This window comes from Artibeus jamaicensis, unplaced genomic scaffold (genome assembly GCF_021234435.1).
Source record: "Artibeus jamaicensis isolate MK-2021 breed Jamaican fruit bat unplaced genomic scaffold, CSHL_Jam_final contig_1028, whole genome shotgun sequence".
In the NCBI taxonomy this organism is placed as follows: domain Eukaryota; kingdom Metazoa; phylum Chordata; class Mammalia; order Chiroptera; family Phyllostomidae; genus Artibeus; species Artibeus jamaicensis.
The window spans coordinates 7,693,228-7,718,268 of NW_026521201.1; the positions used below are offsets into that span (position 1 = coordinate 7,693,228).

General features: G+C 42.7%; 1 protein-coding gene across 17 annotated transcripts in view; it reads left to right on the forward strand.

Annotated features, from left to right (window-relative positions):
* Positions 1-22,179: 22,179 nt before the first annotated feature.
* CACNA1C (calcium voltage-gated channel subunit alpha1 C) overlaps positions 22,180-25,041 on the forward strand; it is a 657,076-nt gene continuing 654,214 nt past the window's right edge. For all 17 annotated transcript variants that reach the window (XM_053662750.1, XM_053662779.1, XM_053662780.1 and 14 more), the window contains exon 1: positions 22,180-22,761. In XM_053662750.1, the coding sequence (XP_053518725.1) occupies positions 22,734-22,761 (28 nt within the window). In that variant the 5' untranslated portion in view covers positions 22,180-22,733. The remainder of the gene's footprint in view (positions 22,762-25,041) is intronic.

The following is a 25,041-nucleotide window of genomic DNA, read 5'->3' on the forward strand; positions in this document are numbered from 1 at the left end:
TCTTCCTTGATCTCAGCAATGACCATTTATTATTCAAAAACATTCTACTTAGTTATTTAGCCTCCATGTATTTGAATGTTTTTGAGTTTTTAAATTGAGGTTGATTTTCAGTTTAATGCCTTTTTGATCTGAGAAAAACGCTTGATATGATTTCAATTTTCTTAAATTTGTTGAGTTATTTTGTGTCCTAACATGTGGTTTATCTTTGAGAATGATCCATATGCATTTGAGAAGAATGTGTATTCTGCTGCTTTGGAATGAAATGTTCTTCAATATCAATTAAATCAATTTGATCTAGTGTATAATTTAAGGTCATTCTTTCCTTGTTGAATTTTTGTCTGGAAGCTCTGTGGTGACAGTGGGATGTTAAAATCCCCTACAATTACTGTATTGGTATTGATCTCTTCCTTAAAGTCCACCAAAATTTTTTCGTATATTTAAGTGCTCCAGTATAGGGTGCATTTATGTTTATAAGATTTATATCATCTTGTTGGATTGCTCCCTTTAGTATTATGTAGTGACCTTCTTTGTCTCTTGTTATGGGCTTTGTTTTGGGGTCTATTTTGTCATATGTAAGTATTGCTACCCCAGCTTTCTTTTGGTTTCTGTTTGCAGAGAATATTTTTTCCATCTCTTCACTTTCAGCCTGTGTAAGTCTTTTGTTCTGAGGTGGATCTCTTGTAGACAGCATATATATGGGTCATGTTTTCTTATCCATTCAGCTACCTATGTCTTTCAATTGGAGCATTTAATCCATTTACATTTAAGGTTATTATTGATAGCTACTTACTCAGTGCCATTATATCTATGTTCATCTCTGTCTCTATTTCTTCTTTTTAAAGCAGTCCCTTTAACATCTCTTGCAATGCTAGGTTGGTGGTAATGAGCTCTTTTAGCCCTTTGTTGTCCAGGAAGCTCTTTATTTCTTTCAATTTTAAATGATAGCCTTGCTGGATAGATTGCAGTTCCTTGCTTTTCATTTCTGTGACTACCTCATGCCAATCCCTTCTGGCCTGAAGTGTTTCTATTGAGAAATCAGCCAAAAGTATTATTGGAACTCCCTTATAGTTAACTAAGTGTCTCTCTCTTGCTGCCTTTAAGATTCTCTCTTTGTCTTTAAAGTTTGTCATTTTAATTATGTTTCTTGGTATGGGTCTCTTGGGTTTGTCTTGATTGTGACTCTCTATGCTTCCTGAACTTGTAAAACTTTTTCTTCATCAAGTTAGGGAAGTTTTTTTGTCATTATTTCTTCAAAAAGGTTTTCTAGCCCTTGGTCACCTCCATCTCCTTCTGGTGTACCTATGATGTGGATATTGTTATGTTTCATGTTGTCTTAAAGTTCTCTTAAACTATCCTCATTCTTTTAAAGTCTTTTTTGTTGTTGTTCTTGCTCTGATTGGGTGTTTTTTCCTACCTTGTCTTCTAAAATGCTGATTTGATCCTCTACTTAATCTAGCCTGTTTTTAATTTTGCCTAGTGTGTTCTTCATTTCAGATATAGCATTCTTCACTTATAACTGCTTCTTTTTTTATAGATTTGGTGTCCTATTTCATACTGATGTAGTTCACACTAAGTTCTTTGTAGTTCTTACTAAGTGCCCTGAGCATCCTTATAAGCATTACTTTGAATTGTATGTCTGATAAATGGCTTGCCTCTGTTTTATTTATCTCTTTTTCTGGGGATTCCTCTTTTTCCTTTGAGGTTTTTTTTTTGTCTCCACCTTTTAGATGTCTCTTTTTTGTTTGTTTTTAAGTATCAGATAGATCTGCTTTAACTCCCTGTCTTCATGGGGTGGCTTTATGTAATAGGAGTCCTGTGGGAACCCAATGATAAAACTTCTTTAATCTTCTGAGCTGGATGCTCTAGAAATGTTCCTTGTGTGGGTTATGTAGGCTCTCCTGTTGTATTTTGGTCTTGATTATTGTTGGTCTATTTGTTGATGGGATCTCCACTTTGGGGTTGAGATGCTCAACCCCAATCTAACCACGTCTGTATACTGTAGTGCAGTTACAGTCTCAAGGTGATTTCTGCCTGCCTTGGGTTATTTGTATCTTCCTCAGGTAGTCCTCAGTGGGCCTTTTTAGGTGCCTGTTCCCCTCTTTATTTTTATTTCCAGTTTGTTTCTGGGAAGAGGTGTGAGAGAGATCCTCTTACTCCACTGCCATCTTACAACCCCAATGGTCCTGGGTTCATTTCCATATTTTGTCTAGTCTTAATATGTTGCTCTCTCAAGGCTGCATCCTTGAAAATGGCTTTCACATTCTTGAGATGTTTAATACTCTTGATTTCTACTTCTGAAGAATCAGTTTCAAATATCTTCTCTTCAAGTAGAGAATAGACTCATATAAGAGAAGGTGGCCAATTGTTCTCTTTTCCCAAAGAAAGAAAAAGGAGTAGAATTGTTGTTAATGATATTTAGGTTGGACCAGGAATTATTACTACATCCTACTACATATTGTAATAAAATAGAATAAAATTCTATCTTCCTAGTAATAAATGCACTGCTATTTCTATACTTCTAACCACTAATTTTCATAGCAATATTTCATCTTATACTAAGAACACTTCCCTTGGGGTTTTCCCAGTTCATGGTTGAGGGAACTGATACTTTAAGAATGTAAGAGACTTCTGCCAAGTGGAGGCATAGGTGGAGATGCCATGCTTCCTCACACAACCAAGTTTAGAGACAACTAAATATTAGCAACAGAAAACATAGCCAGAACACAGAAAATTGAACTTTTCGGAAGTCTGATAACAACAAATTCTTCAGCCTGACCAGTAAGAGGGGCAAAACCAGCAGCTGGCAGAGCGGGGTAGCACAGGAAAACTCGGTCAGATGGACTCAGGCGCGAAACCCAGGCCCAGGGTTGGACCTGGTGGGCAACTCAGCAAGCAACCGTGGGGAAACAGCAAGGGAGCAGGGTTGCGGGTTGACTGTGGTCATGCATTTGTGTGTGGATAGACAAGCGAGGGAGTGGGCGACTGGACGAGAGCCAGCAGCCCCAGAGGCGAGCGGCAGCCGAGGGCGCAGCCATTTCCCTGCTCTGACCCCTCCTCCACATACAGCGTCACAACCCAGCAACCAAAGTGGCCCAGCTCTGGTGAACCACCTAAGGCTCTGCTCCTTACCCAGTGTTGCAAAACAGCAGAGGGGGCCGCCATTTCCCCGCTCTGACCACGCCCCCACATACAGCCTCACAACCCAGCGACCTGGGAGTCCAAGGCTCCGCTCCTCATACTTAATGGGTAGGAACAGACCAAAAATGGCTCAAGAAGATCTCAAAGCCCCAGAGCCTATAAATCTAAGTGATGAAGAAATAGCAAAACTCTCAGATGCACAGTTTAAAATGTTGGTGATCAGGATCCTCACAGAACTGGTTGATTATAGCCACAAATTAGAGAAACATATGAAGGCAAAACTAATTGAAATGAATGGAATTGCACAAGAAACCAATAGCAATGAAAAGGAAACTGGGACTCAAATCAATGGAGAGGACCAGAAGAAAGCAAATAATGGCCGAACAGAAAAGAGTGAAGAAGCAAGAATTCAAAGAAATGAGGAGAGTCTTAGGAACCTCCAGGACATATTTAAATGCTCCAACATCCGAATTATAGGGGTACCAGAAGGGGGAAAGGCACAGCCACCAGTGGAAAACTTATTTGAACAAATAATAAAGGAGAATTTCCCCAATCTGGCAAAGGAAATAGACTTCCAGGAAATCCAGGAAGTTCAGAGAGTCCCAAAGAAGTTGGACGCAAGAAGAAACACACTGAGGCACATCATCATTACATGAGCCAAGATTAAAATAAAGGAGAGAATCCTAGAAGCAGCAAGAGCTAAGGGGACAGTCACCTACAAAGGACTTCCCATCAGACTGTCAGTGGATTTCTCAAAAGAGACCTTACAGGCAAGAAGGGGCTGGAAAGAGGTATTCCAAGTCATGAAAACCAAAGACCTACAACCAAGATTGCTCTATCCAGCAAAACTTTCATTTAGAATGGAAGGACAGATAAAGTGCTTCTCAGATAAGGTCAAATTCAAGGAGTTCATCATCACCAAGCCCCTATTATATCAAATGTTAAAGGGACTTATCTAAGAAAAAGAAGTTAAAAAAACATGAACAGTGAAAGGACAGCAAACTCACAGTTATTAACAACCACACCTAAAAGAAAAGCAAACTAAAAGGACAGCTAGATCAGGAGTGGAAACATAGAAATGAAGATCTCAAGGAGGGTTAGCAACAGGGGAGTGGGAGGAGGGAAGGGGGGAGAAGGTACAGAAAATAAGTATCATAGAGAGTAGATAGAAAATAGATGGGGGGGCAAGAATAGTAGGGGAAATATAGAATCTAAAGAACTTGAGACGCATGGTCATAAACTAAAGGGGGGGATGGTGGGGATAGGGGGGTAGGGTGGAGGGGAATGAAGGGGGGAATAGAACAAATGTAATGGCATAATCAATAAAAAATAAATAAAAAGAATGTAAGAGACTTGGAGAAAGTTACACAGTAAGGTAGGAGTAGATACAAGCTTTGAACTCAAGAGTTCAACCTAATAGCCAACTTTTGTCACCTGTGCATTTATTCTCATCATCAGCCACTCTGCCGGACAGAGTCCACCACATCTGGTGCCTGAACAGGGATGCAAAGACTATCATCCAAGGCTATCAGCCATTGTGGTCAAACACCAATGTGGGTGGAATGTGCACAACAGCCCAGGTAAGCGCTGATGAAAAGGGTCACCTGTGCATTTATTTTAGTCATCAGTGACAACAGGTGGACTCTGCTGGACAGAGTCCGCCACATCTGGAATGAAAATACAACAAGATTCATATCTGTCTAATGAATTTTGTCTAAATGCAAGAATGGAAAAGAATTCCTTCTGAGGATGAGAAAATTCAATCTCAAGTCAATCAAATTCCAGTGAAGTCCCAGTGTTTGTCCTGTTTGGCCTTTATGGATTAAAAACATACTTGAAAATTGAAGGATTCTGCCATGAAATAACATATAAAAATATCAGGTAAAAATGACTTCTTAGGAGGATTTGGATTGCCATGCTCCTAAAGATCTTCTCTGTACCTTCTGGGATAATGTGACCACACAAGAATTTGCATTTCTTTCTCCAAGAACCTCAAGAAGATTAAAAACATTGAGGAGGGAGGCAAATTGTTCAGGATCATATTAGGAATAGAAAACAGTAAGAATGAGAAACCAGAGATGTTCATTTGTTTCAAAAACATGTACTTATATGCTAAGCACCTGCTGTTGGCACCCTGTCCTTCCTTCTGAAGAGCAGAGTTCACACTGGTGCTCAGAGTCAGGGCCAGCCCATTATTTGGGCTTCCAGCTTGGGTCTCCCAGGGCCTCAGCCTGTGCTAAATCAGCAGTCTCCACACTGCTTTGCTTGCATATTACCCAGGAAAAATTTTGCAAAAATATGTGTCTCATCACACATTTTCAAGATGACATCCAGAAATCTTCATAATAAGTATAAATGGTTATAAATGATGCACTCTCTAGTGCTTTGTAGATCCTGACAGTTTAAAACAAAACAAAATTGTTGCATCACTCTTTTAAAAATTTCTAATGAAATATAAACATCATAGCTACTTAAAATCCACTATTGTCCAATCAAAATAATAAATATCTCTTTTTAAAAAGAAAGATTTTGCATAATTTCCTTTTCTTATTTATACATACTTTCATTTTCTTTTCTCCATAAAATTTTATCCTTATACGATACATTTTTTTTATGCTCGAAAGTCTTTCACTGATCACACTATCATACTACTCTGTAATGAAAAGAGGTACATAAATCAGAATTTAAATAAACATTTGCCCTGGCTGGTGTAGTTCAGTGTATTGAGCGTGAGCCTGTGAATCAGAGAACTGCAGTTCAATTTCCAGTCAGGGCACATGCCTGGGTTGCAGGCCAGTTCCTGGCAGGGGATGCACGAGAGGCAGCCATACAATGATATTTCTCTCCCTCTTTCCTTCCCTTCCCCCCCTAAAGATAGATACATTAAAAAAATTTTTTTTCATGATTGTTAGCCTTGGTGCTATAAATTTCTTCCAGGTTGAATTATCATTATAAATATTATTAATGTACAAATGAACAAAACAATATAATTACATTATAAGCTTGTGAAGGAATCATTAATATAAAATTTAAATAGTATTAGAAATATATCTCTTAAAAAGATGGATGATTAGAGGGCTATGGTGGCTAATTAAAGGAGGCTTTCTGGACACCAATATTTCAAATGTTTCCTTCTTTAGTGCCCTGATGGTAGTCACACCACAGGGAAATAGACCATGGAAAGGAAAGGGGACAGAGTATGAAAAAAATACTTCTCTTCTGTACTGTGGTAGAAGGGTGGCTGTGAAAGGTCAAAAGAGAAAGGAGAAGTAGTAGAAGGTCTCCACCCTCTGCCTCAGGTTGTCCTCCAATCAGTGTTGAGATTGAGTACCTATGAAAGTTGAGGATCTGGAAACTGATTCTATTAAAAACCATACATTTACCATGAGGGTTCTTCTTCTTCTTCTTCTTCTTTTTTTTTTGGTGCTAACATACTTTATTTTTATTTTTATTTTTTAAACTTTTTTATTGATTATGCCATTACAGTTGTTCTATTCCCCCCCTCCATTCCCCTCCACCCTGCATACCCCTCCCCCACCATTTCCCCCTTTAGTTCATGAACACGTGTCTCAAATTCTTTAGATTCTGTATTTCCCCTACTATTCTTACCCTCCCCCCTATCTATTTTCTATCTACTGTCTATGCTACTATTTTCTGTACCTTCTCCCCCCTTCTCCTCCTCCCACTCCCCTGTTGCTAACCCTCCATGTGATCTTCATTTCTATGGTTCTGCTCCTGATCTAGCTGTCCTTTTAGTTTGCTTTTGTTTTAGGTGTGGTTGTTACTAACTGTGAGTTTGCTGTCCTTTCACTGTTCATCTTTTTTATCTTCTTTTTCTTAGGTAAGTCCCTTTAACATTTCATATAATAAGGGCTTGGTGATGATGAACTCCTTGAATTTGGTCTTATCTGAGAAGCACTTTATCTGTCCTTCCATTCTAAATGAAAGCTTTGCTGGGTAGAGCAATCTTGGTTGTAGGTCTTTGGTTTTCATGACTTGGAATACTTCTTTCCAGCCCCTTCTTGCCTGGAAGGTCTCTTTTGAGAAATCTGCTGACAGTCTGGTGGGAGCTCCTTTGTAGGTGACTGTCCCCTTAGCTCTTGCTGCTTCTAGGATTCTCTCCTTCATTTTAATCTTGGCTAATGTAATGATGATGTGCCTCAGTGTGTTTCTTCTTGCATCCAACTTCTTTGGGACTCTCTGAACTTCCTGGATTTCCTGGAAGTCTATTTCCTTTGCCAGATTGGGGAAATTCTCCTTTATTATTTGTTCAAATAAGTTTTCCACTGGTGGCTGTGCCTTTCCCCCTTCTGGTACACCTATAATTCGGATGTTGGAATGTTTAAAGATGTCCTGGAGGTTCCTAAGCTTCTCCTCATTTTTCTGAATTCTTATTTCTTCATTCTTTTCTGTTTGATCATTTTTTTCTTCCTTCTGGTCCACTCCCTTGATTTGAGTCCCAATTTCCTTTCCATTACTATTGGTTTCCTTTGCATTACCATTCATTTCAATTAGTTTAGCTTCCATATGTTTCTCTAATTTGTGACTAAAATCAACCAGTTCTGGAAGGATCCTGATAACCAATGTTTTGAACTGTGCATCTGAAAGACTGGCTATTTCTTCATCACTTAGATCTACCGGTTCTGGGGCTCTGAGTTGTCCTAGAGCCATTTTTTGTCTATTAGTGCCATTAAGTAAGCAGAGTGAAGCCTTAGTTGTTTACCAGGACGGGGCGACCCAGGTTCCTGGTTTGTGACGCTGTGTGTGGGGGCATGGTCAGAGAGGGAGCAATGGGGGTCCTCTCCACTAGCCCAGTCCGTCCAGTCACACCACTCGCCCCGGGCCTGTTTATCCGATTGGAATTGTGCGAGCCTGCTGCCCCGCGCAGGCTTCCCTTCTCACTGGTTTATCCGCACACAGTTGCATGACCGACCAACCGCAGACAGCCCACCGCGCTTCTTCCCTGTGTGCTCCCGTAGCTAGCCCGCGATCCGCGCCTTCGGCCGCTTGTGCACCGTGCACCACCCGGGGATTTTTTCTTGCCAACCTGCTCCGCTGCTGGCTTCACTTCTCTTACCGGTTTAGCTGAGCATTTAGTTGTCTTTGGACTCTGTATTGTTGATTTTCTGTGTGGCTTGGTTGAGTTTATTGTTGTTAAAAATAGTTGTTCTTAGATTTGGTTGTGCACAGAGGCATGGTGGTTCCACCTACGTCTCCATCTACCATGAGGGTTCTTATATACCAGTTTAAAGATGCCATAAATTACTCTACTTTCCAAGTCTACTTGAGATATTGTTTACATGTCCTTGATTCATCCATACAAGAGTAGTTTGCATAAACTATTCAATATAAACACTGCATACATATTCCTTTTCTTTCAGCAAAGTTTGGGGTATTTCATCTGTAGATCAAGTTGAAGTGGATACATTTCACTGATTTATCTATAACAAATAAAAACTATTATATGTTACATAAATTATAAGTGATCTCAATGTTATTCTTTCACAAGATCATTGTGATTACAACCTGCCCTCTTATGAATTAGAATCATTGACTAATTTTATGCCAGTTGGAATGGAAACCAATTCTACTAACCAGAATTTGGGAAATCTCTAATTACATATGGATTGCATGCATAGAGTTGCTGATTTAGACTAGTCTGTTCATCATGATATGCAGTGTTACAAGCTGGTGATAACATTCACATTCTTGGGTCTTCATTCAATAAAAGTTTATTTCTTGCTCATCCCATATGTCCAGAGGGATCAGTGGGAGAGGTTCTGCTTCACGAAGTCACCCTGAGATTAGGCTAAGGGCTACTTCTCCATTTAGTAGCTGCACCATATGGATTCTGTGGCAGAAAAGAGAAATAGGAGCATCACAATAGATCTCTGATCACCTCAAGCTGGAAGTGACACATGTAATTTGTACTTACATTTCATTGGTCAGAACTAGTTCAATAGTGTACCCAAATAGAGTGGTTGAAACATACACTCTTTTGTGTGCCAAAAAGGGGTGGGGGACAGACTATTATTGGAACTAAAGTGTAGAAGAAGTTAATATAGATATCACTTTATAAGTAGCATTAAAATTATTTTAAGGGTTGATTAATAACATAATAATGAGGTTATAGTCACTGCAAAAGATGATTACAGAAGCTGGACTCACCATGAAAGGGGTAGAAAACAGGTAGAGTTAGCTACCTGTAGGGTCATATGAGGAAATTGTTGGAAGTGTCCTGCCACACTTGAAAACTCTGCCAAGTTCTTGGTTCCACCAGGCTCCACCTGGCTGCTAAATGGAAGTCATTTGGTAAGTTAATGATAGTAACTATTAAGAAGATAGCCTTTTTGTGGGCTATGTAAGCCCCTTGACTTTGCTCTAAGTTGTTATCTAAATACATTATGAGACTTTGACCTCACTGATGATATATAGCTATAACTTCTCCACTCACTGAGACTTGGAAAATTACCTTACAACAATTTAGAAGAATGAGTGATCAAGCTAGATCCAGTATTCAAGTGTAATTAGTTACAGGACATTTGGGTTTACTTTTTGAAAATGTAAATATTTGGAATTATTCCTATCTGTGTAGCCTATATTAGTATTCTTCTAGAATTGATAGAGATGGGACTACTACAGGATGACTCAAGGTTATCCCAATAAGAAATTCTTAGCCTGTACATTTGGAACAGCATCATCTTTTATAAAGAGGTCTTAAGACTTCTGGTAAAGATGGCAGTGTAGGTAAACCTGACTTGCTTCCTTGTACAACTACATCAAAATTACAACTAAACTATAGAACAACCATCATTCATAACTATCAGAAAATGAGTTGAATGGAAGACCTACAACTATGGAATTAAAGAAAAAACCACAGTGAGACTGGGAATCAACCATAAAGTGGATGAAGCTGAGAATCAAATCAGTGATTTGGAACATAAGGGAGCAAAAAACAACCAACCAAAATAGCAAAAGAAAAGAACTTGAGTCTTCTGGTCAAGATGGAGGCATAAGCAGACATGCTTCATCTCCTTGTGCAAACAGAGAGAATTACAACTAAACCTCAGAACAAATAACACCCAGAACTCTCAGATTATTGAACTGTATGGAAGTTTGACAACCAAGGATTTAAAGAAGCCACATTTATCCAGAGAAGTAGGAGGAGGAGAAATGCAGAGATGGGGAGATGGGCAGAGAGGCAAGGAGACATGGTGTGGAGGAGAGAGGTGGTGGCAGTGGTGGGATGGGCAGTCCTACATTCATGTGGGGTATATAAAAATCAGGAGGGATACCTTGGGAGTGAGCAATCCCAGCACCAGGCCAGATTGCATAGCCCCAGTTTCAAGCACCAGGCAAATAAATCCTGTAGCTTCTGGCTGTAAAAACCAGATGGGGTTGGAGCAGCAGAAGGAACTGTGAAATGTTTCAGGATACTTTGCTTAAAGAGCCTGTACAGTCCTAGAACACATACACACACACACACACACACACACACACACACACACCCACCCACTCTGGGATTCAGTACCAGGGCAACAGGTGGAGGGGTGCCAGTTGCATACAGGGAGTAGGTGAAGTGACTGGAAGTGGGACAAGTACTGGGCAAACCTTCAGAAGCCCAGACAGTGGCATTGTGACCTCTCTGAACCATCTCCTCACACACAGCCACAAAGCAGTGAAGTAGGTTGCCCCATCCTGGTGATTACCTAAGGCTCCACCCCATACAATTTCCAGGTGCCTTTCTACAATGGGCCACACTATTGAGACAGGGAGTCAAAGCAGCTCCACTTAATACACAGAAACAAATACAGAGAGGCTGCAAAATTGAGGAGAGAAAGAAATATGGCCCAAATGAAAGAATAGAACAAAACCCCAGAAAAAGAACTGAACAAAACATAGATATCCAACCTATCAGGTGCAGAGTTCAAAAAACTGGTGATTAGGATACTCAAAGAACTCACTGAGTCCAGCAAAAACATAAAGGAAGAAATGAAGGTTACACTAAGTGGAAAAAAAAATCAGGGAATGAACAGTGAAGGGGAGGAAGCCAGGATCAAATCAATGACTTGGAACATAAGGAAGAAATGAGCATTCAACCAGAATAGCAAGAAGAAACAAGATTTCAAAAAAATGAGGATAGTATAAGAGGACTCTGGGACATCTCCAAACGTACCAACATTAAATCATAGGGATGCCAGAAATAGAAAGGAAGACCAAAAACTGAAGATTTACTTGAAAAAATAATAAAAGAAAACTTCCCTAATTTGGTGAAGGAAATAGTCACACAAGTCTAGGAAGCACAGAAAATCCCAAAAAGGGCCACACCAAGATGTATCATAATTAAAATGCCAAAGGTTAAAGATAAAGAGATAATATTTTCTTTAAAATTTTTTATTGTTGTTCAAGTACAGTTTACTGCCTTTTCCCCAGCCCTCCCCACCACCCCAGCCCTCACTACCTCCCTCCCTAAAGAGAGAATCGTAAAAGCAGCAAGAGAAAAGCAGATAGTTACCTACAAAGGATATCCCATAAGACTATCAGCTGATTTCTCCAAAGAAACTTTGTAGGCAAGAAGGAACTAGCAGGAAGTATTCAAAATTATGACAAGCAAGGACCTACAACCTTGCAACTTAATATAATAGATTATTCTATTCAGCAAAACTATCATTTAGAATGGAAGGGCAGATAAAATGCTTCCCAGACAAGGTAAAGCTAAATAAGTTCATCATCACCAAGCCATTATTGTATGAAATGTTAAAAGGACTTATTTAAGAAAAAGAAGAAAATCAAGACTATGAACATTAAAATGGAAACAAATTCAAAACTATCAACCACTGAATTTAAAACAAAAACAAACTAAGCAAACAACAAGAACAGGACAGAATCATAGATATGGAGATCACATGGAGGGTTACCAGTGGGGAGGGGAAAGGGGAAGAATGGGGTAAAGGTCCAGGAATTAAGAAACATAATTTGTAGGTACAAAATGGAGAGGAAATGGTAAGAACAGTACAGGAAGTGGAGAAGCCAAAGAACTTATATGTAGGGCCTGTGGACATAAACTAATGTGGGGATAACAGGAGGGAAGGGGGTATTTGGTGGAGGGGGAAAAGAGGGAAAAATTGAGACAACAGTAATGGCATAATTAATAAAATATATTTTAAAATTAAAATATAATAAAAAAGAAAAATATGAGGATAGTGTTAGGAGCCTCTGGGACAACTTCAAGTGTACCAACATTTACATCATAGGGTTGCTGGAAGGAGAAGAGAAAGCAAGAAACTGGAAACCTATTTGAAAAAAAAATAATTAAAGAATTCTTCCCTACATTGGTGAAGGAAATAGACATGTAAGTCCGAGAAGCACAGAGAGTCCCAAATAAGATAGACCCAAAGAGGCCATCTAAGACACATCATAATTAAAATGCCAAAGGTTAATTACAAAGAGAATTTCAAAGGCAGCAAGAGAAGAGCAATTAGTTACCTACAAGGGAGACCCCATAAGTTTGTCAGCTGACTTCTCAAAACAAACTTTGCAGGCTAGAAGGAACTGGCAAGAAGTATTCAAAGTAATGAAAAGCAAGGACCTACCACCAAGATTACTTTACCCAGCAAGATTATCCTTTAGAATTGAAGGGCAGATAAAGAGCTTCCTAGACAAGAAAAAAACTAAAGGTGTTCATTATCACCAAACTGCTATTATATGAAATGTTAAAGGGTCTCCTTTAAGAAGAAGATCAAAATATGAACAATAAAGTGGCAATAAATACATATCTATTGATAATTGAATCTAAAAAAAAATAAAGAAGCAGAACAGAAACAGAATCATACATACTGAGAATGTTTTGATGGTTGCCAGATGAGAGGGTGTTGGGAAGAAGGGTGAAAAAGGTGAAGGTATTAAGAAGTACAAATAGGTAGATACGGAACAGTCACGGAGATGTAAATTACAGCATAGGGAATAGAGTAGCCAAAGAACATATATGGTGGACCCATGGACGTGGACAGTGGTGTAGAGATTGCCTGGAGGAGTGGGTGGGGCTGGGTGTAGGGGAGCAAAGGGGGAATAATTGGAACAACTATGTTAATGGCAGCTCTAGGACACTAATGCATGTAGGAATGGTTTTCATTCTTGGATGGCCTTTAAGCACCTCAGAAGTGGACACCGTACTGGACTGCATCTGAACGTAGGCTAAGGGGTTTATTTTGAGGCTCAGCTGATTACCTATCTGAAACTAACTTTCTCAAGGTTTTGACTTGTAAATCAGAAAATCACTTCAATGATTTAGCTCTTCTTTTGGTATCAGCTTTTCTTTGCAAAGAGCCATAGGAGATGAAGCCACATGTCTGCATTTTATAGATGAGCAAACAAATTACAGGTTGCTTATGTGACTTAGCCTGGACCATTGACTTGCTGAGATAGAGAGTGCCATAATGTTACCAAACAACAGATCCGAGGGGGGGCAATATTTGGCCCATCTAGGGATGCCAAAAACTGCTACAGAACAGGGGTCCCCCACAAGGACAGAATACTAATATCTACTGGGCTCTTCTGTCCGCTGCCAATTGGAAAGACATCTCTCAATGTCAGAGATTTGTGAAAAGGAAAGGAAAGGTTTATTTAGAGCTTTACAGACTTAAAAGTAGTGACCCAATTTCCCCATTAAAATATCAAAGTCCTTTAAGATAACCACAGATGCCCACAGTGCTTCCTTCCCCCCTGCCCTAATTTGGGGTACTGTATCTCAGGAAAAGAAGCACACATCTGTGTTTCAGGCTGCTGGCACCGTGAGCTGTGTCACCATGCAGGATCTCTAGTTAATCTAAAATCATGTGGTACCTTCTCATGGTCCACTGGCAAGAGTTCTTTCTACCAAGTTCAGGCAAAGTCTCTCCTGCTTTCCAGGCCACACGGCCAAAGGGGGCACCCTGAAGCCACGTGGGCCTCTTCTTCCAAAGCTGCAGGGGTCCGCACTCCACCAAAAACACGTGTATTTCTTCTTCACCTGGCTGCAGGGATCTCCATTCTGGCAAAGCTGCATGGTTTTCCACTTCACCTCACCAAGAGGGGATCTGCACTCTGCCCCAAACCTCATGGCTCTCTTTCCATGGCTGCTGAGTCTTGGTTTAAATCTCTGCACCCACCTCCTTTACGGGCCCCATTTACGACTCCTCCTACAATCAGTTACACCTGCCAGGACTCTCATACCCTCCCAGCTTTACTGGGCTGCCATCATTAGTCTTGGCAGATATGGCCCCATGGCATGGAGCCAATCAATTCCAAGCTCTCACGCAGGCACTGTAACTCAGGGGTTACATCCTGGGTAGAAGCCACTCCCTTCTTCCTGGCTCAAAGCATGGCCACAGCTATTTAACGTATCTACGAAACCAGTTAAAGGGTATAGATATGTTAAATGACCATTCTAGAGGTTAGCTGCAAAACTGTTGCTATGCAAAACAGCTCTCAATGACCCTGCTCCATTTGTTCCTTCCCCCTGGGGGGGGGGCAGTGAGGACATCTTAATATTTCCTAGACACCCTGAACTCTGGACCCCATCCCAAATCCTTTTTTTGGGGGGGGGCGGGGGCTCCCTCTTGGCTGCGCCCTGTTACAATAATTTGAACACATGTGTTCTATGAATTCTCACACCAGGAGAGTCAGTGCCAGGAGCAGGCCCTTAATCATTTTGTTACTTTCTATCTTTTGGGATTAAATACAGTTTTGCAGAAAATCACAAGGGTAGGCATTTACCATGATGTTATTATCTCACTCAGACCCTGGCCTGCAATGTCCTCGGCATTATGGATGAGATATGAGATAAAGTCACAAGTACTACCAAGTCCTGTGGAGAAAAAGGGACAGCAGGGCTACTCTCTCAAGGGGAGAGTGCCCCAACCCTTGCCTTGACAGGTTTTTATTGGGTTTCAATTTGCACAGGAATACAGGTAAAGTTCATTAATCACTGTCAGGCAATAAGGATCAAACAATAGATAGCATACAAAGAACTACGAGGGCCTATTCTGAGTCAGGGTCTGTTAGCTAAAGGGCTACAAAACTTTGGAGAACAAATTCACTTTCTGCTTGGACCCTTATCATTTAATTGAGAGCATTCTAAACAAAGCAGGTTTCACAGGATTTTATGCATTCTTTCTTAGGCCTGATCACCCGGGGAACCCACCCTTTCCAGCACAGGGCTGCACCACCCTCTGTCATTGTTTCAGGCTTAAGTCAGGCAGGGGAAGTAAGGCAGCCAAGAGATTAGGAGACTTCTTGCAGACAGAATGAGGAGTCAGGCTATGTTAAAGCTGAGGGGCGAGGGTCCATCACCCCCTTTTGCTATAGCCCCCAAGTCCTTCCCTGGGGCCTCCCTGTGACTGTGCCTGTCTTAGGTCATTCCCCCCTTGGGGAATCTTACCTGTCATTGGTTAACCGATAAAGCATTGGGGGCCAGTTATGGATGAAGTAAAAGGAGCAGAAGTGGAGCTGCTGCCAGGGAGATAAGCTTTGTCTCCTTAGTGGCTTTTGGTCTAAACGTTACTCACTCAGCCTTAGCCATGGTGGAGTTACAGCTTCTGAAACCAGGGAGAGCAGTTCCCAACAGTTATCCCTGCAATTTGAGGTTGTTGTAGAATAAGGACTGAATTCCCCTCACATGCCAAACACTCTGGCCTCCCCCTAGGGTTGAAATTCAGGCTGAGCTGCCAGGAGAGTTCTCAAATGCAATATATAAAGATAGTTCAGCGGGTTTGTAGGGATCTGGTCTGTCCTGTGGCTTCTAGACAAGTAGGTTAGGAGAGATTTCAATGTGATATAGTAAAAAACTCTGCCAGGGGAGGTCTTAAATGCTGACATGGGTTGTGAAGGCATCAGGTCTTTCAAAAGAAGGGAAGGGGTCACTCTGTACTCTCTTCAGCTCTACTCTCTGAATTGTGAGGGAGCTTTCCTGAAGTCTTCCTCTCCCCTCTGTTTTAGTTCAAGTACCTGAAATGTCTTGTGTAGTAGAGTGGACTGTATAGTTTCTGAATTTGCATAGACTTGGTTTCAAATCTCAATTCCATCACCAAGCAAACTTGGGCAAAAAAGTTAAACTCTTTGCTACCACAGTATGCCTTTAAATAGGGGTGGTAATTCTCTTTGGCAGGCCTGTAGTGAAGTCAGGACACATAGTAGACAATTGATACATCTTTCTTATGGGCTTGTACGGTATGATAATAGCTAACATTAAATGAGAACATTGTACATTCCACATACTTTACCTGATGATTTAATTCTCACTACCCCCCCTAGGGAGGCAGATATCATTGTTAGCTTCATTTAGTAGAAATTGGGCATTAGGTGGTAAAGTCAGGTGACAAGTTACCCCAACTCACAGCAGGGGGAACGAGGCTCTTCATTACAGTTAAAGTTCATGCCATTCTAACTGACAGTCACTAGGTGTTATTAAATGATGACAATTGCACTGGCTGATGTGGCTCAGTGGATTGAGCAACAGCCTGCAAACCAAAGAGTCTCCAGTTCAATTCCAAGTCAGGGCACAAGCCTAGGTTGTGGGTCACATCCCCAGCAGAGGATGCATAAGAGGCAACCACACATTGATGTTTCTCTCCCTCTCTTTCTCCCTCCTTTACCCTCTGCCTAAAAATAAATAAATAAATAAAGTCTAAAAATAAATTATGGCAATTAATGTGAATTTGACAAATATATACTGAGGACATGTATGTGCTATTTACTAATAAAAACATCTAAGCAAGTAACCTGGAAAAAGGTGGGAATACTGCAGTAATGCACCTGTTAGGTTTAATCAGGGAAGTAGTACAACTATGAGTTAAAGGATTGATTGTAGGGAATTCAAACTTATCCAATCGTGGGACCTGGTCACAAGTCTGTGAAAGGTCTGGTTGGCCTCTGCATCTGATGATGGTTCTGAAGTTGCTCTAGGTTGATAGAGCCAGGGGTCCAGAAGAAAAGGTGGATGTGATGTGAGAGAGAGTAAGGCCAAAGTGGAAACCTCAAAGGCAAATGGGAACCCTGTTTGTCTCTCGCCACTTCCAATCTTGACTAAGAAACATAAGATTGGTACCCTTTTCCACACACCTGGACATATGCTTTGTACAGTAGCTGAAGGAGAAGAGTTGGCAGGAGTTAGGGGAGTGTGGGCTCACACCAGCAGGGAAAGCCAGCTGAGGGGTGACAGTGTGTCACGTGTTAGAGCAGCCCCTATAGCCATGCACTGACCTTCACAGCATGAAAGCTGCTGCCTTTCTACCTCCTAACTTCTCTGCGAATATCTGTTGTGGAGAACCCTAACCTGGAACCACATAGGGAGAGTAATTCTGAGAAATAGAGTTCTAGCTTGGCTAAGTTGGCCCAATACCAAACCAGCACACTGATGTTCCAATCTCTGACCTCTGAGAAGGAATGCTCCTGTAGCCCTTGATTAAGGTAAAGAGGGTAATCTGTTGGAAGGCACATTGAAGTAGAACCTTCTGACTCACCTTTTCCTACTCTGGTTTGCCACAGGGTTTGCCCAGCATTTTTACCTGGTCTGAAATGCCTACCCTTATAGATGCACACAGACAATTATATGGGTTAGAAATTAAAGACTGTGACATATTGCCAGAAGGACATTGTTAAAATGTGCCAATTACTTTGGTGCTCCTAGCTCTCTACCATTAGTTCAGAGCAGTTGACACTTATCAGGCATTTGGAAATGCAATAAGGAAACCTCAGCATCTGCAAGAGATGCTGGAGAGGTGATTTTTGCAGGTGGGCAGTGGCATTCTGTGTGGAGAGGCTGTCAGGGTGAGCAGAGGGAAAGGAAGGGAAGAGACATCTTGGGGCTTTGATGGGAGAATTAGTCCAGAGTGATCTAGTAGAGGAGAAGGGTGAGGGCTCTTGCCTGAAGGTGTAAGTGCCCAGGGAACAGAAGACCATCTCTGGCGGCCTGGATTTCAATGCTTTGGGCCAGACAGAAAAAAGAAGAAAAATTTACCTGCAATCTCAAAGAAAGCTCTTATCAACATTTTGGTGTGAACCCTTTGGATTCTATTTTCTAGTTCAAATATATAACTGTCTTTAAAAGAGAAATGGAATCATAGCATACATAATATTTTATGTAACACTTTGTATAAAAGAACCTGTTTTCCTTTCAGTGTAAATAGCCTTTGTTTGTGCCATTAATATCATTCCATAATATTATTTACATCCATGTGAGAATTTCTTTGTGCGAATGCACCCGTCTACCTATGAAGTGATTAATGGTATAGACTCTGAAGACAGACTGCTGCGGTTCAAATCTCAGGTCTTCCAACATTTACTAGCTGTGAAAACTTGGGAAAGTGAGTTGACTCTTCTGTACTTTGGTTTCCTAACCTGTAAAGTGAAGATAACATTGCTTTCCTCATAGGGTTGTTCTCTGGAACAGGAGCAAATGACTTTTTACATGTAGATAATCTCTCAATGTTATTATGTAGCCAACATTTTTGTTGGATATTTAGATTGTTTCCAAGCTTTTCACTCTTACAAATACACTATAATTAACAAATTCAGTGTACTCTTAATTGCTTCCAAAGAAAACATTTGTGGTCACATTAAGGAATCTTTTCCAGAGTGAATCATGTGCTCAACATACACTGAGTGTTCATGTGTACAAAAAATTATGCTATGCACAAAGAAAAATAAACACAGTTCTCTTCCTGAAGACATTTAAAATGCAATGGGGGTACAGAAAAGGCACATTCATATACAAATATTATATTATGCAGAAATATGTAGATAGAGTGTCACAAATAAAGAACTATGGGAAAGAAGAGCAGAGAATTAAGTCATGCAATAAAAGATAAAGAAAGATTTCTTCTTCAGCTCCCACCATTTCCCAAATCTTCAATTCATAATTTAGAATGGTTTCCATTTGTCATTTTGAAAATTTTTTACCTTGAAGGAGAGCACCAAGGGCTGTGTTCCAAAGTTAGAAGCCGAGATACCGCCTTACATTGCAAGACCAAATATTTAGGAAATACCTTTTTTTTTTTTCTGGAAAGGAAAAAACACATTTCACAGCTGAAAAGAGAAGTGAAAAATGAAACTAAAGAAGCATGAAGGTAATATTTACTTGCTAGAGTTATACAGTGCCTACCTTTAGAAAAAGCCTGGCTATAAATCCAGCACATGGCCCCCGCTACCAACACACATGCACTCTGATCTCATTTATCTGGCTCTTTGTAAATTCTATGCAGCATATTTTGCAGTTGTTTTACTGTCATTTTAAACTATTCATTCCCTGCCCCCAACCCAGCTCACTCTCAGTCATTTCCTTCATGAGTAGGCTCATGGTATGAATGCAAGTTTGGAGGCAGACACTCTGGACTAAGTCCAGGTTCCACAGTTTACCAGCTGGTTGACCCTGGACATGTAACTTAAGCCTCTAAGTCTCAGTTTCCAATATATAAAATGGGGTTAATAAAATAATGTCACTACTTCATAGGACTGCAATGAGGACTAAATGAATAATGCTTGTGAAGTACCTCTCACAGCACAAAGCACTCAATAGTGTTAGCTACTGTTATTATTTCTGTTCTATGGTGTATAAAGGTGATGCAAACCAATTTTAATATTAATTTAAACAAATAATCACATACATGGGCCTCTGAAACATGGGCCTATAATGCTCCCTAAAGCTAAATGGAGAAGATATTTGGACTTATGTCATTCTAATTATTTCTGTTATGTTGAAAATTGAGTATGAACACACCGAAATGATAGAGGCTAGATTTCTCTTGTAACTGACAAACCCTAGACTGTTGTTCAGAGTAGAATAAGAATGACTGATGAGCTTAATGCCTCTCACAGAGACATTTGCATTTTAAACTGGGGCCAAAACCCTTGGGCAAGGTGAATAAAGCTGGAGTGGTGAGGTTTCACATAAAAAGCAGGGGACAGAGGGAAGCATTCTGATACCATGCTTATATTCTGAATTGCATTCTGAATTGTAGCACTCCTGAAACCATTTCATTTATTCACTCACTCATTCATTCATTCACCATTCAGTACATATTTATTAAATACATATTATATGCCAGACTTTGTTCTATGCACTTGGGATACACTGGTGAATAAAAGGACAAAGATCCCTGCCCTCATGGGGTTTCCATTTTAGTAAGGAATACAGACTATAAAGAATACAATTAAGGAATAAATAGATTATATAGTATGTTAAAGAGTAATTAAATGTCTCATAGGAAATGGAGAAAGGATTAGGTTGGAAGTGCTGGGGGTGGGGTGGGAAGGTTGCAGTACTAAACAGGGTAGTCAGAATGAGGCCCATTGAGAAAATAAAATTCAAGCAGTCTTGAATAAAATAAGGGAGTTCAATAGGTGTATATCTGAGGAAATAGTGGGGACAACTAGAGCACAGGGCTCAAGATGAGAGAGAGAGAGAGACCGCATAGTTTCTGGAGTGCTCAACAAAGCCAGTGTGGCTGAACCAAGCGGGAGAACAGTAGGAGAGGAAGGGGCAAGAGAAATTGTACATGGCTGCTCTAAGGACCTTGGCTTTTCCTAAGAGAAATGAGGAGCCACTGAAAGGCTCTGAGCAGAGAAGCGCTGTGATGTGACATTTTAAGTGGATCGCTTTGTTGTATTGAGAACAAACTATAGGGGTGAGGAGGGGAGACCAATGAGAGCAGCCTGTGCACAAACCCAGATGATGGATGATGTTGGCTGAGACCTGGGGGCAGCAGGGGAGACACTGAGAAGTGGATTTGGCTGAAAGTAGAATCAAGGCATTTCCGATTGAATGTAGGAGAATGACAGAAGTCAAGGATGATTCCAGATTTTTGGCTCCATCAAATAAATGCAACGGGAACACTGTGTGAAGTGCAGGTTCTGCCCAGAAAAAGGGATTTAGTGTTTGTCTGAGCTGTGTAGTGGACATCCAAGTGGAGACTGAGGTTGGCTGTGTAACCTGGCATTCAGGAAGAGATGCTGGGCTGGAGATATGAATTGGATATAGACAGCTGCTTAAATCCATGGAGATGGAGAGGATTACACAGGGAACGAGTGGGGATAGGAGGTGGGGAGGTTTGAGGGCAGAAAGATCCTTTCTCGCAACAGAGTTGTAGGCTCCCCTGCCAGGGTTTAGGAAGCTCACTCTAGAGGAGCCCAGGCCTGCAGGGGGTGCCGTAAACTTGCTGTGGCTGCAGTGAGAGATGGAAAGAAATGTTCACTTCTTCAAGAAGAAGAGGGTTCAATAAACTCCTGCCAAAGTGGCAAAAATAATTAAGAGACGTGGATAAGGATACCGTAGTAGAACACATGCTCCGTTGCCTCCAAGGAACTAGAAAACCTGGGTCCATTAATCTGTTCAGACATCTGGGCACCACTGCCTAGTCTAGGTGGCTCCACCCTCCCCGCCCTTTCTCTCACCTCCCCTCTTCCCATCGTTGCCTCAGTGTGTCATTTCTACAACTGCTCTGATTATAATTGATTGGACAGAATCATGGAATCACGGCTCATTTTGCGGTTTTGTTCAGTGGCCCAATATGCAAATAGACTCTGATAGTTGGACAGATTGTGGTCTCCTCTGTTGGAATTCCACTCACAAGAGGCCTTCCCGCTGTGGATGGCCGCTCAGGAACTCGCCAGCATTGCCAAGGATGACGGGGTGAACGGCTGGAGGTGGCGGGGCGCGCGTGGGCGATGGTAAGGCGCTTGAGCCCCACGTCTGCCCACGCCCCGCCCCACCGGGGGGCGCCTCCCACAGCCCCCGAGCGCTGGCCTCTCCAGGCCTGCACCTCGGCTGCTCCCTTTGACGTCATGTGGGCAGCTGGACTGGTTCGCGTTGCGGCCAAGGGCCGAGTGGGTGCTCACCGTGTGCCCGGTTCCTGCGCGCCGCTGCTCCACATCTGGAAGCGTTCAGCGAGTCTGCCTCCAGTGCGCCAGGCGGGCGGGCGGGGAGGGCGCAGCGGCGGGCTGGGCTGGAGGCGGTGAGCGTGGCTCTGGCGCGCCCGGAGTCTCCCTCTCTCTGCCTCTGCAGAAACAGCTCCTGCCAGAACGGCGCTGAGGGCAGCGGCGCCTCTTCCTGCCTCCGCGCCTCCGTAGTTGCTGGAGCTTCTTGACAGAACAGAGCCGAGCTGGGGCCTTGGGAGGACTGGCCAGGAGTGGCGGAAACGCTTCAGACTCTTTCGGCCTTTCGCCGGGCTGGAGGTCCATCGCTGTCTTCAGCCCTCCTCTCCGCCTCTTCTCGCGCTGCCTCCCCTTGGTTGATTTTTTTCAAACGGTGTAGCCGCCAGAGGTGCGGGGCTAAATTCTTGGAAGGGGCCCGGATGTACTGAGGATGCATTACAATTTCACTCAAGGAGGCAGTACTGGAAAGGAGCAGTTTTTGGTATTTGATGCAATAATGGGAATCAGGTAATCATCAGAAAGGAAGAAGAAATACCACAGCTCTACCGCTTCCTTGAATTTTGCACGAAAGCCTCCTGCCTCGGAGGAGGGATTAATCCAGACCCTCTGGGAGTGTTTTGACATTTCTTCCTCTTTGTGGCTTCTCCTTTTAAAACAATTTTTGGTTAAAGGTCAATGAAAACACGAGGATGTACATCCCAGAGGAAAACCACCAAGGTAAGCCTGGTCCCGCTGCGCGGCCGAGGCCCTAGCAAGGGCTCTCTCCCTCCCCGCCCTGCGCCTGCTCGCTTGGGGGCCAGTCCCTGCGGAGTTGCTTGGGGCGCCTCTGCCTCTTGAGACTGACCGGACTTGGACCCGAACCCCTCAAGACCCAGCGGAAAATTCCCGCCCCTCCCCCTCCCATGCCGGCTTCTCTGGCTCATGTGTTTCCAATGAAATTACAGACCAGGGGAAAAGTTCCTCAAGTGTCTGCTTCTGCCTCGCTTTTTTGTCTTTTCCTGTAAAGCCCAACTGCCCGGCCCACCGCACGCGTGGGGAAGGGGGTGCCGCTGTCCTCCAGCCCTGGTGGCCAGGTCCCTTGCCTCGCTCCGGGCGCGGCTGAGAGCGCACGCGCACACACCCAGCACCAGGCCGCCCCGCGCTCCGGCCAGCCACCCAGTGCCCCAATTGCTTCCAGAGACCTCTGCCTTGGGCTGCGCGCCCTGGGGGTCTGGGTATGCAGATGTGAGTCTCTCCCTGCTTCTCGCTCCCACGCCTCATCAACATCCACCCACCTCTCCATGCCATTGACCTCTCCATGCCCGGTGTGTTCTTATTTGTACCCACAAGTGGGCTAGTACCTGATGTAAGCGATAAGAATTGGGTGGTGTGTGGGCTTTGCTTTTTCATGTTTTAAGGAAATAATTAAAGAGTGTGCTGAGCTCATACGGCTCCACGCTGTTGACCAGTATTCTCTAAGCATCTTCATCTTGGGCATCAAGTGTCACCAGCTCCCCCTGTGAGAAGAAAAGGCTTTCAGGTAACTATCCACTTCCTGAAAACTTTCTCTCCCTCCCCGCTTATTAACAAATTATTATTATTTTTTTTTGGCGTCGCTCAGCAATTAAGGTCATGATGGAGTTTAGGGGGGTGGTCTTGCTGGAGTGTGGCAGCCTCCAGCTCCATCTCTGGCTGTTCTCCATGGCTTTCTCTGTCTCTGGGTGTAGTCGCTCCCTTTTCTCTCTGTTTCCCTGTTCACACTTCTTTCAGTCTCTCTCCTGAATACCTGTCGCTGTTGGGCCTGTTACTTACTGGGGTACTTAAAGTAATCCTCTGAGGACCAGCCTGAGGGAGGGGCTGTCTCCATGTTTCTTTTTTCTGCCTCCTCCCTTCCTTTGCTCCCATTTCCACCATTTGGAGCCAGTGTCCCTACCCTTTAGAGCCTGACTGCCAGGCACCCTACCTTCCATCCTGAAACTGGAGCTTGGTTGGCAGTGCAGGGATTTTGGCCTCTTTAGGTAGAAAGACTTTTGTTAAGGGTCATGGGTCCTAGGGTGAGCCAGGGTTTTGGGGTCATGGAGGCAGGTTCTGTCCCGAGTTTCTCTATCTCATGTCCCAGCCCCCGCCTGTTCTCCTCCCCTTCTTAGTTGATGGAGTAGTGGATGGATTAGGAGGGAGGGAATCAGAGACACAAAGGAAAGGGTGATCTTTTTGAAGAGTGGGGATGGATTTCTCCCCTCCAACTTCTCAGTTTAAGCAGCCTGGAAGAGGAGAGTTCAGTAGTATTGTTCTTACTCTACTAACAATGGCAGTACACTGTGGTAATAATTATTTATTCACGTAATGATAACCTTAAATAGTTCACAAGTTTGTCTCTTAGGGCAGGATAAACCCCTTCTTAGCCTTTTTCCTTTCTTTCTTTTGCCCCTTTGTCCCCCAGCATCTCCTTCCCTACACACAAATGCAGGGAGCAGACACTAAAAGTAGGAGCTGACCCTGGAGAGGTTTTTGCAGAAGATGGAGGAAAAAGGAGGGAGCAAGCAGGGCCTAGAGCTCTGCCTTTCCAGCAACATGCCAATGAACACTATGGCAACCTGAATTCCAGTTCTCTCCCTAAAAGCTGCAGTGATTATATAATTCACAGGAGCGGGTTTGCCTCCATTCTTGTATGCGGTTCTCAGGTGAAGGAGCACCAGGATCTCTGTCTCCCTCCATTTTCCACCTCCTCTTCCTGCCTCATTGGCATTTCCCAGTTTTGGGGGGAGAAGAAGAGGAGGGTGACGAAGGTGGGGAGAGGCAGACCTGAAAGAGCATAAATATTTCCAAGGAAGGGGTTGCTGTGACTTAATAAGCAAAGGGGCAGTGAAACATAATTGGGGATTAGAGTTTCAGGAGAGAGAAGAGAAGCCAAGTGATTACCTCAGAGCAGTGATGGTGACAAACCAAAGAGTGGAGAACCGAGAAAGTTGCCAGTGGTGGGGCTTTTCTTCCTGACAGGCTGGAAGGCACTGAGATCAG